We start from the raw sequence: 14,013 nt of genomic DNA on the forward strand, positions 1-14,013 counted from the left end.
ACAGGTTTTCTTGTGACTTTGACCCTTAAACAGATATATCTGAAGTACAGAACTGTCCTGTTGATTGCACCTACATTGTACGTAGTAGATTTCTGAACTCCAGACAAATTCAGACCCATTCAGACCCAGTAAACTCCATTCTACCATTGCAGTTCACACGCACAGAGACTGAAGCCACACTGTCTGCAAGTTCAGCCTACTCTCACACTAGGCAGCACCAGAAACGTCTTACAAAGGCAAAGGGAGGATTCTGTCTGATTATTTCTTCCTGGCATCATCACCACAGGGGTAGATGGGAGACCTGAAGACTATATAGATTGCTGAGGCATAGGTATTAGAAGTTATTTACATAACTTCATAAAAAGGGAGGATTTTCCATTTTCAAGTTTTAAGTTCTTTAAGGTTGACAGAGCATGACAGAGAGGCACTTCATATGACTGAAAAATATTTATACTAACTGAGAATGCTTTTACAAGTTTTTTTTCTTTATATGGTCTTAAACAGTTTGATAAGAAAGTGCTGAAATTTAGGACTCTCTTGAAAGATAAGTTGCAACAAAACTTTAATCATATTTTTTTTATCTAAACCAAAAATAAAACATGATCACTGGAAAGGATTTGCTTCAGTGGTAAACATTGATCTCTAATATCTGATTTCATATTTGAATTTAAAGACTAAAATTAACTGAATTCAGCCAATTCCTCTGAAAAACATGGTAACTTTCAGGGAATCATAAGTGAAGAGATGAAACTTTTAAAAAATTAGAGATGGGTTATATGTGTGGGGAGCATAATGCTGCAAGATTCATTAGAATGTGCTTGTGCAAATTTTAAGTCTTCTGTTAAGGAAAGAGCCTGATGTTTATTTTTAAAGCCTAAAGTCTCAATTTAAAAAACCAAACAAACTAACTTGTGGAATTTATTAGTTTCCTTCCCACCTCAAAGTGAAGCAATGGAAATAATATTTTTCTAACATAAAGAAACATGTACAGATGGTAGAAGTTTGATAGATACCAGTTTGTTCTATGCCAAACCTCGATGAAAATTAATTAAACTCAAAGAGTTTCTGAATTCCTTTTAAAATGTATTAATTATTCCAAAACCAATAATATCTAACATTTTAAATGGTAAGTTGACTGCTATGGGAATTACATCTGTGAAAGCCAGAGAAATAAGCAAATACTTGACAAGCTGAGGAACATTCTCTTACACGTCCCTTAGCATTTGTTCTTTTGTCTTCTACTTCCACCTGACAGGCTGTTACCTTATTCTTCCAAAGCAGGTGAGGCAGTCATGGAATTTAGACGCACTACTAATTCACGTATTCAGTGCATATTAATTCCTTTTCCTGTACCAGGAACAAAACTGGTGGCATATTTATAAGCAGTAACTCTTTCCTTGGGGGAAGGGACGTATGCAGGTGAGAATTAGATGCTTTTGCTGCCTTTTACCACTGCAACTTCAGTAGCTCTTTCATCAATCGAGAATCTTCAGTGTGGCACTTCTATTAGATGTTGAACAGTTAAAACAACAGATCATTGACTGGAGTTCACGCAAAGTCTGCATGTACAAGGAGGAACTTTTCTCTACACCTGCAGAGCTAGTTTCAAGACATTTCTAACTATTTCCTATTCCATAAACAGGTCAATCTGCATTCTGTTTTTATGGTATTTTAACAGGAGAAAGGAATTTTTAAATACACCTGGCTCAAGATATGCTAATTTATCATTGGCCTCATTTGCTTCCACAGTCTGTCTCTCTACAGCCTCTATGCTACAGTGTGAAAGAAGTTTTCTATTGTTTATATACATAAATAATACAAATTTTCTGTTTTATGAGATGAGAGAATTCTTAGTGGAACAAAAAAGCACCGGCAGACTAGTTGAAAGTCAGGATCAAATGGACTGGTAAACTTTGCAACTCCTAGTGGAAATAAAAATAATGGATATGTACTATATTTGTTATTAGACTTCTATTGCTTCAGGCTCAATGGTCTACCCTGTGGAGTTAGACTATGCCAGAGGCTTGTATTCTTTGGACTTCTTATGTACACAAGGACCTTTTCAATCTGAAAAGCTACAGAAATAACTAAAAAGAACATTCATCTGTAGCAGTAAAGAAATTCATTCTACTTAAATATTATCTTGTACAGTTTTTCTTTAATTTACCTTTTCAGTGCAGTAGCACTTAAAGCTGTAAAGACACAGCAAAGCAGTTGTTCAAAAAAAAAACCCACCACACAACCAAAACAGCAAAGTCTCCAGAAAGAGTAATAACTTGACTGTTCCTATTAACAGAAACCACAAAAGCACTTCCACTTTGTTTGCTAATGCATAATGCCATAGAGCAATGAGAGGAAATACATATTCTAACCAAATATACGTTTTCTAAACAGAAGTAGATATGTTGGTAGTTCTAACCAAATATATGTTTTCTAAACAGAAGTAGATATGTTGGTAGTGTAAAAGACAATCAGAATAGATGATAGATGATGATTCTCTTCCTGTTTAATCTGTAAATAGCATCCTGCACCTCCCACCCCAAGAAAAGAAAAACTGGGGGTTTGCTTCCCTTTATTCCCAAAAGGAATGATGGGTGGACTTGAAAAAACATGTTATGCTGTTAAATAAAGGCAAATGCTATACTGGGATGTATAAACAAACTTTTAGGGCATCCATTCTTTTCAGAATTGTATAGATCTCTGCTGGAATACTGTACTTAATTTTAGGCAACTACATTTCAAGAAAGATAGAGTTCAAGAGTGAGGTTCAGTTGGACAGAAGGCAGAAGAGTAATGAACATGAGCAGAGAACTAGAGAAGATAGCCTGTGAAGGAAAGGTTGAATGACCTTAGGCTGTTTAACTTAATAAGAAAGTGATGACATTCTTCCTACATGTAAAAGGCTGCTGCTAAGAGGAAGGGGAGCAACCCCTGGTTTATGTCCAGAGTACACAGAGCAAGTAGAAATGGGCTTGAACTGAAACAAGGAAGATTCATGTTACACAGTGGGAAAATATTGTTGGTATTAAGAACAGGAAGGACTGGGATAGGCAATTGAGAGACTACTACTACTATCGGAACAGATTGGACAAGCACGCTGTCTGAGGCGGAGATAGGGGTTAACCTCTTGGGGTCCCTCTCAGCTCCACCATTCACCTGTTGGTTGCAGTAGTGTGGAAGCAGTTCTTCCACATTGGAAGCTACAGCCACTGGCTGTTCAGTAGTAGAAATACTATTGGTACTTTTACTGAAGTATTCTGTGCCTTTGCATAAAACAGCCTTTCCAAACAAAACATTTCCAGGAAGCTTAACAACTAAGAAATTAAATAAAAAATCGGAGAATGCTGAAGGACACATGCTAACTTATGTACAGCAACAGTTTCTAACAAGTTCACCAGAGTAAGCTGTAAGAAAAAGCCAGTGATCAGTCTTCAGTAACTGTATTTTCAAATAACAACTTAGGTTAGAAAGGACCTCAGAAGATGCACACTTCAGCCTCCTTGCATGTCAGTGTGATTTCAATTTGACTTTGAACACTGTAGGGAAAGATAAGTAATGCTGACAAAAATAAGTTCAATGTAGTGGCTACAGTGAAGAACTTAAACATGTGCAAACAAAAGTCTGTAGTACCAAGACGGATTCAATTATCAGTGACCATGAACAGACAAAAAGACAACAGAAAAAAAGAAAGAAAATAATGCACTCCTTTCCACAGCCACTCTTCAGTTTGCTCACCTTTTAAAATTAGACTAGTTACTGCAGTGTGGACTACTTGAGGGCTAAGAACTACTAAGTGTCCTACAGGATACCAAACAGAAGTTGAGAAAGAAGAAATTTACTGGATCTAGCACTTTAAAATGTAACAGAAGTTACTTAGTACAGTTGTGGTATCCACACAGAAATCACTGCTTTCTGACTCAGGGAATGGTTAATAGCTCATATGCTTTCTCTAATTCTCAGTTTGGGGTGAGATGCCAGGCAACCCTTCCTAGGCATTCCAGAATAACTTTTAAATGCAATTTTAAACTTGGTAGTAATTTTGGAACTTGAAAGAGTAATTTGACCAATTGATAATCATTACCTTAGAGAAGTAACATACGGTCTTAAATCTAGGTACTGTTTATTGTATCAATGCCAAAACTCCAGATATTTTAAATCTCTCAGATGAATCATCCATGCAAGTCTGAAAATTATTTTGATCTCTGAAGTATTGGTTTAAAAGTTAAGAGTATACTAGGAGCAGAACTGAAACTTAGAATAAAAGACTTCTCCCTGTAATTTTAGGATGAGACACAGAATAAGAAACTTATATGGCAGAAAAGTAGACTTCTGAAATCTTTTGCTCTCTAGGGACTCTAGTACTCATTCTGCAAAGCACACACTTAACTTTTAATATGCACATAAGTCCTAATCAACAAAGCACTTGAGTAGAAGCTTAATGATAAGCAAACTTAAATCCCTTTGAAGCCAATTATTACTCCACAGCGATTCTTCCAGATGACAAGGCAATCAATTATTTTCCCCAAGAGATTATTTTTTTCTCTTTCAAACACATACATTGAAAGAGAAAGTGAGTAAACCAAAATACATTAATGTATATTTTGTCATTAGAGGAAACATTCAGTTTACAGTACTTCTGCTTAGGAAAAGCTCAAAACCCAGTGTTATTCTACTTCTCTTTTCTGTACCTGTGAGACTTGGAAAATTTAACAGACAGAACTATCTGCCAAAGAGATGCATTTGTTTACCTTAGACAGTGTGTAATTGATGTGTTCTGCTCCACATCAACAGAAAGGTCAAGAAAATCTTCATCTTTGCTACTAACCTGTTACAAAAAAAATATACACGTAAAACAGAGACTTAGTAAAATGTCATACATTTAAATGCTGTTTATATCTATGTTCAAATGCTAAAGATAGAGCAATTTCTGCAGAAATTACACAAAACTAATTCATTTCAATGCATTTAATTTTTTTTCTAGTTCAATGTCACTATATTTATTAGTAACTATACCAATACAGCTTTCATATATTTTAACTTCTGTCCATTCCATTTATCCAATGGGCCAGTGACTGCAGTCTACTGTTCATTAATGGGGGACCATCATCCCCTACATTAGGTGTGACAGGTACATTACATATGTCCCCTTGTTATGCAACACAGCCTAGTTTCTTATTTTACTGGAATTTTATTTACCTTTTGTATAATATTACAATATATAACCACAGTTTATGCCCTACATAATTATTTCCACTATTAAGGATGTAATCAAGATATTTTCCAAACAAGCATCTGTCAAGAAATATCATATTTAACCACTTTAACTTTTCTCTCCAGTGATCATTCAGAAAGCTGGCCTTATATTTCTGGTTGACACAGCTGCATTTCCCCATTGAATGTTGTTCCTGGTCAATAACTTTGATTAAAAGATTAAAGGTAAAAATGGCAAAGTGATAATATTTTCCAAAATCATTTCAGTTTTGACATTATTTTTTTGGACAGAATGAGAGGAGAAAAATAAATAGTTTTTATTTTATAAAGTAACCCAAAAAATTTTCAGAATGACAGATTTTGATTTTTGCTTTGAAAATTATTTTTCACTTAGAGTGTTTAAATCTTGAAGATGAAGTAATGTAAAAAAAAAAAAAAATCATCCAAACGGGTAATTGTAATACTTTGACTGAGTCAAAAAGACTGCAGAATTACTTGCTGCACATGAATTTAGTCATATTCATAACAACCAATTCTGTTTATAAAATGCTGCATGAACACTCCATATTTTGCCTCCTATGACTGCATTTCCTTAGAATAACTAAATCAGATGATAGTGAAGTTCAAATCAAGAACTTCAGTGAGTGATTGAATCCATTGTTCTGACACATGTCCCTCGTGCTCAGATTTGTGCAATTCTACAGATGTGAATGTTATGTACTACTTTCAGCTCATCTTTGTATTATATCAGGGATCCTATAAACATGGTGAATGCAGCCCATATGAGTCCTGAATCCAGAGGAACACCTTTAGCAGGATGAATTTTGTTATTATCAAATACTATCAAATGAGGCATCATGCACACTCAGTTAAAATGAACAGCAGTTCTTCAAACAAAAATCCTCCCCGAGACATGATTTGACCCACAGGGGACAGGAAACCACACAACTGGCAGCAATCAGCTGCAGTATAAACATACAGCTGGAATTCGAAAGATAGAGCAACAAAGCTTCAGAGAACATTGTGTCTCTACAGCTGGAATTGAAGTCCTGTCAGACACACTGCATATCAAGAAAGAGGTTAAATACTTCAAAAAGTCTTTGGCAAGGATAGTGTTTCATCTGAATACCACAAAGAAGCTAGGAATTTTGTTATTGATTTCAGAACATCAATATTTACTGAAAGGGGAAGATGAGCTAGTTGGAGCTAGAATAATACAGACCAAAACTAAAGGTAGCTGGAAAACCAGAATAAGAACTGCTGGCATCTGAATGATTCTTCATGTACTACATATGAATATTTTAGCAAAGGAATATCTTTTAATCCATTTTATTATTTCCCAAAGACTTCAAGATGCAATAATACAAGAAAAACAACCCAGAAAAGTATCCTGAGTAGTATACAGTATTTCTGCATTCACAAGAAGCTACAGACAAACTTTCCTACAGCAGCAATACTTAATGTTATTTTTTCCATAATGCTTGGTCACTCTGAATTACAGATAGGTTATTGTGCAGTTTTGCTGTTACCCAAGGACACATCCTGATTTTAGTACAGTTTGTCTGAGTAAACACTGGATATCAATATAGAATTAGGCCACGGTCATTTAAAGAAACTTGTCAGTTAAAAAAATAATTCTGCCCTTTAACTTATTTTAATTTGCTGTTATTACTTGGGGTGTTATAGTTGAAATAGATTAAAGAATTAATTTTCAATCTCTCTCTCATGGTTTCACTTATATAAGCTTGTTCCAAACTTGGTCCAACCCCTTTTTTCATGTTGACTATCACTGCATCTCTTTTTTCCCCCCCCTCTGACCCAAATTCCTGGAGAAGTCATATTTTCTTCGAGTACAGAGCTATTCTTTATGATTAGAAATATCAGAATATATTCTTTTACACATCTGATAGGACCTGGGTAGGGTTTATCTCACCTAAGTTCAGCTCTCTAAAATAAGATATTTAACCTCAGCTTGCTGACTGAAGATAGCTTCTGTGGGCACCTTCTCCCACTTTAATGCAGATAACCTAAAGCTGCATTTTCTTTAGAGGAAGTCCTCGGTAGCAGTACTGGTCTGAGTTTAAAACACATTATTCTTAGGCCAGATCAGTTTGCTGGTCCAGTTCACAGCACTGCTGTACCAATAATTGCAATAGCTCAGTAATACCATGGAGCCAGGACAAGCTATATGGAGCAGAATACCTGATACTGCTAAAAACTTTCTGTTTCATGAAACAGCCTAGAGACAGATGGAGAGAGCTTCCTGCAGCAGCTCCTTTGCAATCTCCATCATCTACAGAAGGAGCTAAGAAAACTAGTTCATCCCTGACACCTACCTTTTACAAAGCAAAGCTTAGATGAGGTTCATTCCAAATTTTTTGGAAAATCAGTGTCACAGTTCTCCCCTAAACAGATTTTTTAACTGTCTGTGTTACTCTTTCACAGAGCAACCTCACAGAGAGAAACTTTTTAAAAATTATTTCTTTTCCCTTTAAGTAGGAGCACGCAATTGAAAACCACAGAAATCGATAGGAGACTTGCAATTTGGTTTCCTAACTAAAACTAATTTCTATTCATACTTCAAACATAAGAGACTTCAAACTGACAGCATCCTCTAGAAAATATTAAACAGATAAAAACCCCCATATGGTTTGTTAATAACAAATCCTCTGTATGCCAGTCACCTTCTTAGGTTTGAATTAACACAAATTCCTCTTAACATTTCACTTATACGTGGAATAATGATGTGAATACCTTCTCCCAAAGTTAAAGTAATAAGGAAGGGTATTGATTAACTAGCAAGGATTTTAACTGTAGAGATAGCTATTAGGACAGCAAGACTTGGCATAGGTTAGCCAAGTAATGCTTAGAAAAATAAGTTTTTAGAAAAGAATATACTCACTTCAAGAAGTAAAGTCTACAGGAATATCCACAATTCTCAGATGTCTGAAAAGATTCATATATTTACATATATAAAATGTATCTATCTATTAATGGTCAACAACAACAACAAAAATCTATCCCAATGCTTACGGTTTCACAGTTCAAACATCTAGTTTCGTTAGTCAGTGTTCCCTGAAAAATCTCATGCACCCAGGTGAGTTCTTGTTTATTGTTTTCTTCAGCTTCATTCATGTTTCCATTTTTCAGTTTCCCATTTTGCTTTTCCTGTTTCTTCTCTTCCTGCAAAATGTCTGCGATGGTGTTGAGCAGGTAATTTAAAAACTCATGTGCATCCTGCTGCATGTAGTTGTCAAAGAGATCTGTGAAGAAGAGAGTCAAGATTTCTAAAGCTGAGTATAACCTTTCCTTCAAGAAAGCAAACTAAATTCATTATTTCTTTCCAAACACATGTACTGGGCTTTGCTCATCAAAGTATTTAGAATCACGTCAAAGAAGAGCAGTTTTGCAGCCATGCTGGCTTCAGTGAAACTACTTTGGGGGAAGGCTTCATCTCACCTAACTTTAGGTGTCTGAAAGGTTTCGCTCTTCTTTGGAGTTGGTTGTCCAGGCTTCCACTACGCTCAATGAAGAAAGCAAGAGGATTTCTCATCCTAAATTAATTCCATAGACTAGATGCCTAACTTTAGGCAGCACTGACTCCCACCCATATATTCCAAGTCCCTCAGGTGCTTAGGAATATCACAGCATCTGGACAGTAAGACAGAAAAAAACCTATGGTGTTCTAAATTAACTAGGATACAAAGTAAAAGAAGATGTTGGACGCTGACACATACTAGTGTACTGTGTCTGGCTGGGATGAAGCTACCTTTCCTCATAGCAGCCCATACAGTGCTGTGCTTTGTAAATGGGGCTAGAACGGTGTTGGTAACACACCAGTGTTTTGGCTATTGCTGAGCAGTGCTCACACAGCATCAACACCATCTCTCCAATACCCCCTGCCAAGGGCTGGTAGGCTGGGGTTGGGCAAGAGGTTGGGAGGGGACATAGCTGGGACAGCTGACCCAAACTGACCAAAGGGATATTCCATGGCACATGACTTCATGTTCAGCAAGAATAGCTAAGAGAAAGGAAGCAGGGGGATTCACTATTAAGACAATTGTCTTCTGAAGCAACACCTACACATACCAAGGCCCTGTTTCCCAGAGAGTGGCTCGAATCACCTGCTGACTGGAGGTAGAGAATAAATCTCCTTAGGTTTTGCTTTGTTTCTGTGTGTGGCCTTTGCGTTTTTGTTTTTTTATTAAACTGCCTTTATCTCATCGCACAAGTTGTGTTCATCTTATTTTCTCCCCCTGTCCTGCTGAGGAGGGGAGTGAGAGACAGGTTTGGTGGGCACCTGGCAGCTAGCCAAGGTTAACCCACTACAAATAGTAGTAACACCACCATCTAACAAAGCTCATTTTTCCACACTAGTCTGATGAGCAGAGACTTGTCCTCTTCGATATGAAATGCTTGCAGGAGGAGGGAAGAATAGCTCAGTGGTGATATAGTACAGACTTCTCCAGTTAGACTTAATTTACCGACCATGTTGAAAAAAAAGAATCTGTGTTCCCAAGAACTGTGTATTTTTATCCCCCCTGCTCCTGAAAAAGCTCACATGGATTTCTTCAGAAAATGCTGCACAGATCCTTTGGCTTTGCAGTGTTCAGCCTGGACACATAAGCAGGTTAATACACACCAAGTGTAACCCTAATTTAAAAGAGCTGAAAACATAAGATCCAGTCCCTAAAAGCGATCCCCAACACTGTGGGGGCATTTATCACTAGATGACTTAGAGCTAACTTTGTCACACTTTCAAATGCCTGCTCTGGAATGATCAGTCTGCCCATTTATATGTTGTCTCCAGAAAGCAATTTCTTCCAGGTGTTTGACTCGTACTTTGTCTCTTCATTCAAAGCTCCCCTGTTTCTAAGCATACCACCCACACTGATATGAATCAAGACCGAAATGGAGCTGTGTGGCAGGCTTCCTTATTTCAAGATGTTCCTCATATCCCTTAGACAAAACTACTACAAGATTAGGCATATGCTGTTGCCAACCCAATGCTCAAAAAGGGCCTGATGCTTCACAAAGTAAGACTGTGCCCACCACTTCTAAGAATAAGAGCAACAGCTGACATGCTGAACGTCCCCACATACATATAGTTACCTGTCCTCCAGGGTGTTTTGGACTAGTGGTGCCTGTAGCATTCCTAGGTCACACAGTTTCGATACTGCCAACTACCCTTAATGTTTCTGTCATACTCCACAAAAAAAATGATTAAAAAATTACAGCAGAGTGTCACCCTATTCCTAGCGGTAGCTCACTATACATTGTGGTCTGTCCCACCATGCTGTGAAAATGTCATTAATTCATTCACCTCTGGGAACTTATGAAACCTGGTACAGTTATTTCAAGCATAATATCATGTACACAGATACTAAAATATTAATATCTAAACCCCCAAAGGTACTAAAAGCAATTTACAAATCTAACCTGAACATCTGATTAATATGACCACATTGCCCAATATTTATTTATACTTTCCTGATCAATGTATGAATGTCTAAGAGGATTCTAGTTTTACACTTACCATTCTCTTTTCGTAACCTTGATATGAACTTCTTTGGTGGAATAACTCCAACTTTTTTCTTCTGAGTAGCAATACTGTGGAAAAGATCTGCCAGGCAAGTCAAGAGATTTTCCTTCTTTTTCTGTTGGGCCTTGTATGATAATACATTTTCCCGAAACGGCCGGCAAAAATACAATGCCTGCAGCACGGAGTTACAGTAGCAGGTGTTCCCAAACTGCCATGTAAAATTAAAAACAATCTTAATCCCTGTGCATCACAATAAAACTAGTTGCTTCATTCAACTTCTGGCTTCTGTGCCTCTGTCACATACCAGCCATTTTGTCATGCAGCTGCTGTAGGAATATATTTCCACACCCACCCATGACACTTCACAGAAAAAAACCTATGGTGTTCTAAATTAACTAGGATACAAAGTAAAAGTTTCCACTTGCAAGAGATATATTTATTGTAGTGGATCTCATTAAGCTTGTTTCCATATATTAATATACTCTTGCTGTCCTCTGTCTTACTGCTCAGTAGCAGAATGACTAATGTTTTCAGTGGAAAGAATTACTATATCTGTTTTATTTATATGGGAATAAACAAGTGATTAAACACCATTCTCATTCATTCTCTCATTAGATAAAAAAGCTCCTCCTAAGAGAGTCCCCAATGCAGATTGCTGTATCTAAGCTTGTACATACTTCCATCACTCCCTCCCTCCCGTTTCACAGCTGAAATAGACTTTTAACTTTATTGAAGTGTAAATTCTAATCCCTGGAAATATTCATAGAACAATAAACTGTTTCCTCCGGGGGCGTATGAAGCTATCTTCAAACATCTGATACAGTATTGCAACTCACTTTGCCTAAAATCGGAATGTAAGCAGGACTTTTTCAAAAAGACACAATCCTACCTTGGAACAGGATTGGGGGAGGAAAAAAAAGAAGAAACCAAAGTTCAAGTAACATCAAAACCGTATACAGTTTGCCTACTGAAAATGGTACTTACATTGACCAATCCAAAGTAGTGTTCATTGATTGGAAACTGCTCTGGGCCAATGTCTTTTTCCAGAGCAGAGGCATTGGTGCCCTATAAAAAAAAAAAAAGCAAAGAAATTATTTAGAATATTAAGATTCTAAAATAAAGTTATGAACAACATCAAGACAGAAACTAATTTTTTCCTTTCAGCTACAATTACCCAAGCTAACTGCCTTACTAATGGACAAGCACGACAGTCACATGAGCCAATAAAAATATTTGCAGTTCTAGGTAGTGGAGTTGGCCTAACCTGGACACTCTAGTAATGGCTGATTAGAAGTGAACAGGTCTCAACAACAGTGGTTCTCTCCACACCCACCTCCCCCTTATTTTTACCGTGTACATGAACAGCTGGATCCCATTACCCTCTTGCCTCATAAAGATACATGTTGATCTTATGCAAAACCCTTAAAGTTACCTTGGATAAACCAGTTTCTAGACATAAGGCAGGTTTTCTAAGCATTACTGAAACTCCTCTGAATCCCTTCTAGTCAGCAGCCTTTAACAATTACCTGGGCTTCAGACTGTCACCTAGTTCTAGTAAAAACATCACAAACATTAAAAGCAAGTGTAGTACATCTGACATTTTGTTCTATCTAACAAAGGGTGCATAAACCCAAGCACTGTTACGTCTCTTAGTCACTGCCTTGGTGTGGCAAATTATGTTCAGTTGTATCTTCACTCGAACAGCAAAGTTGCTTTCACAACTACTGGTCTGTGAAGTACACCACTAATTTTGTATGTTACCTGTAATTTTGCTATATTAAAATGCCCATTTTTAAACAAGCTTAGATTACCAAGCAAGCAAGCAAGCAAGCTGCCAAAGCAAATGTCATCACTCCTATCCACTCTATAAGCATATAGATCCCTGTAGGACCTCACAAAAAATGCTGTATTTGGACAAGTATTTCCTATATACATTTATTCAAGACCTATTAGGTAGCCAATTTTTAATCTGCATGATAATTGCTTTACTGACGTCAAACATTTATTTCCTTACTGAGCATGCTCTGCAGTGTGAAGCATTAATATAATATGCCTTAGAATTTCTATCACACAAGAACAGCACAATTGACTGACTTTCATAAAACCATGTAAAATGCCCCTGTAAACATGTCAACACATAAAGCATCTGAAAATTTCTGAGATTTCCTGTGTTTCTGAGGCTTGTCTAATATATCGTTTGCTCAGAGATTTCATCAGCTAAACTTTTCAAAGTTACTGATAACCAAATTCAATAATTCTGGTGTCCCTTCCCCATCTTCTCCCCAAAGTCTGATTTGTGTTTCCTTACTGCACCTACCACCACCACTGCTTTCTATACTAGATTATTAGTTCATTTCAACTCATCAAAAGAAGATAATTTTAGTCAACAGAATCAGTGGTATGAAACTCAGCAGTGGTGCTCTTTGAGAATTTGCAAGCCTTGAAAGTAAAACAGCTCCTTCAAGTTGGCAGTTTCCAGAAAAGCTCCACCAATTTTGTACTTCACATCCCCTTACCAGATCTCTTTCCCGTCTCTTCCTTTCTCTCACATACTTATAGCTCATTGCTCAGACCAAGAGTATGTGATTTCCCAGACATTCCCTTTGAGATTGAAGTACTTTACCTGCACAAGGCTCCACATAAAGCTTAAGGGATACATTATATATATATATGTCCTCACTGGGCTCTGCTGAGCCTGAGAAAGTTGGAAAAAGGAATGATTTATACAAAGCAATTATTGGCTACCTTTCAATGGAGATGGCAGTGCGATAATTATGTAAGTTCCATATGAAGATTAGTTTCTTTGCTTGGAAAGTCAACCCTGCCGAAGATGCACAGATTAAGTAAGGCATCTGACTTCCCAAGAGGGAGGAAACTGATAGATACTTGCCTATCTGATATTAACAGTGAATCAAACAGCCACTGTTACCCTCAAAACCATGTCTGATAAAAGAAAAACATGACTACAGAAGATTAGTGCAGCTTCTGAAGAAAACCATCTTCATATTAATATTCATTGTAAAGTTTTCAGATCAAAGCAAAGGTTTTCTTCAATTATGTTTTTAGTGTTCAAGTCAAGTTCCCTAACATAATGAAATGGTTGTTTTTCCAGTTTTGCAGGAAGCATTTTCCACACTGAAAAAAATTCTCCCTCTAGAATTCATGGAAAATAGTATCTCTAAAAAGTAACCTCCTACTCTTTCATAAACTACAGCTTAGTGTATGCCATTAGACAAGTAGAATGCAAGTGGTCTGCTAAC

The 14,013-nt window shown here is 37.0% G+C and overlaps 1 protein-coding gene across 5 annotated transcripts in view; it reads right to left on the bottom strand.

Annotated features, from left to right (window-relative positions):
* The window catches only part of USP46 (ubiquitin specific peptidase 46), a 34,686-nt gene that overhangs the window by 9,767 nt on the left and 10,906 nt on the right, over window positions 1-14,013 (bottom strand). For all 5 annotated transcript variants that reach the window (XR_012628673.1, XR_012628672.1, XM_074866186.1 and 2 more), the window contains 4 exons: window positions 11,738-11,818; window positions 10,748-10,961; window positions 8,245-8,474; window positions 4,749-4,825 (listed from right to left, as the gene is read on the bottom strand). Coding sequence is in view for 3 of the 5 variants with exons in the window: in XM_074866186.1 (XP_074722287.1) it covers window positions 4,749-4,825; window positions 8,245-8,474; window positions 10,748-10,961; window positions 11,738-11,818 (602 nt within the window). In the remaining 2 variants the exon portion in view is untranslated. The remainder of the gene's footprint in view (window positions 1-4,748; window positions 4,826-8,244; window positions 8,475-10,747; window positions 10,962-11,737; window positions 11,819-14,013) is intronic.

Source organism: Strix uralensis, chromosome 4, assembly GCF_047716275.1.
Source record: "Strix uralensis isolate ZFMK-TIS-50842 chromosome 4, bStrUra1, whole genome shotgun sequence".
NCBI lineage: Eukaryota > Metazoa > Chordata > Aves > Strigiformes > Strigidae > Strix > Strix uralensis.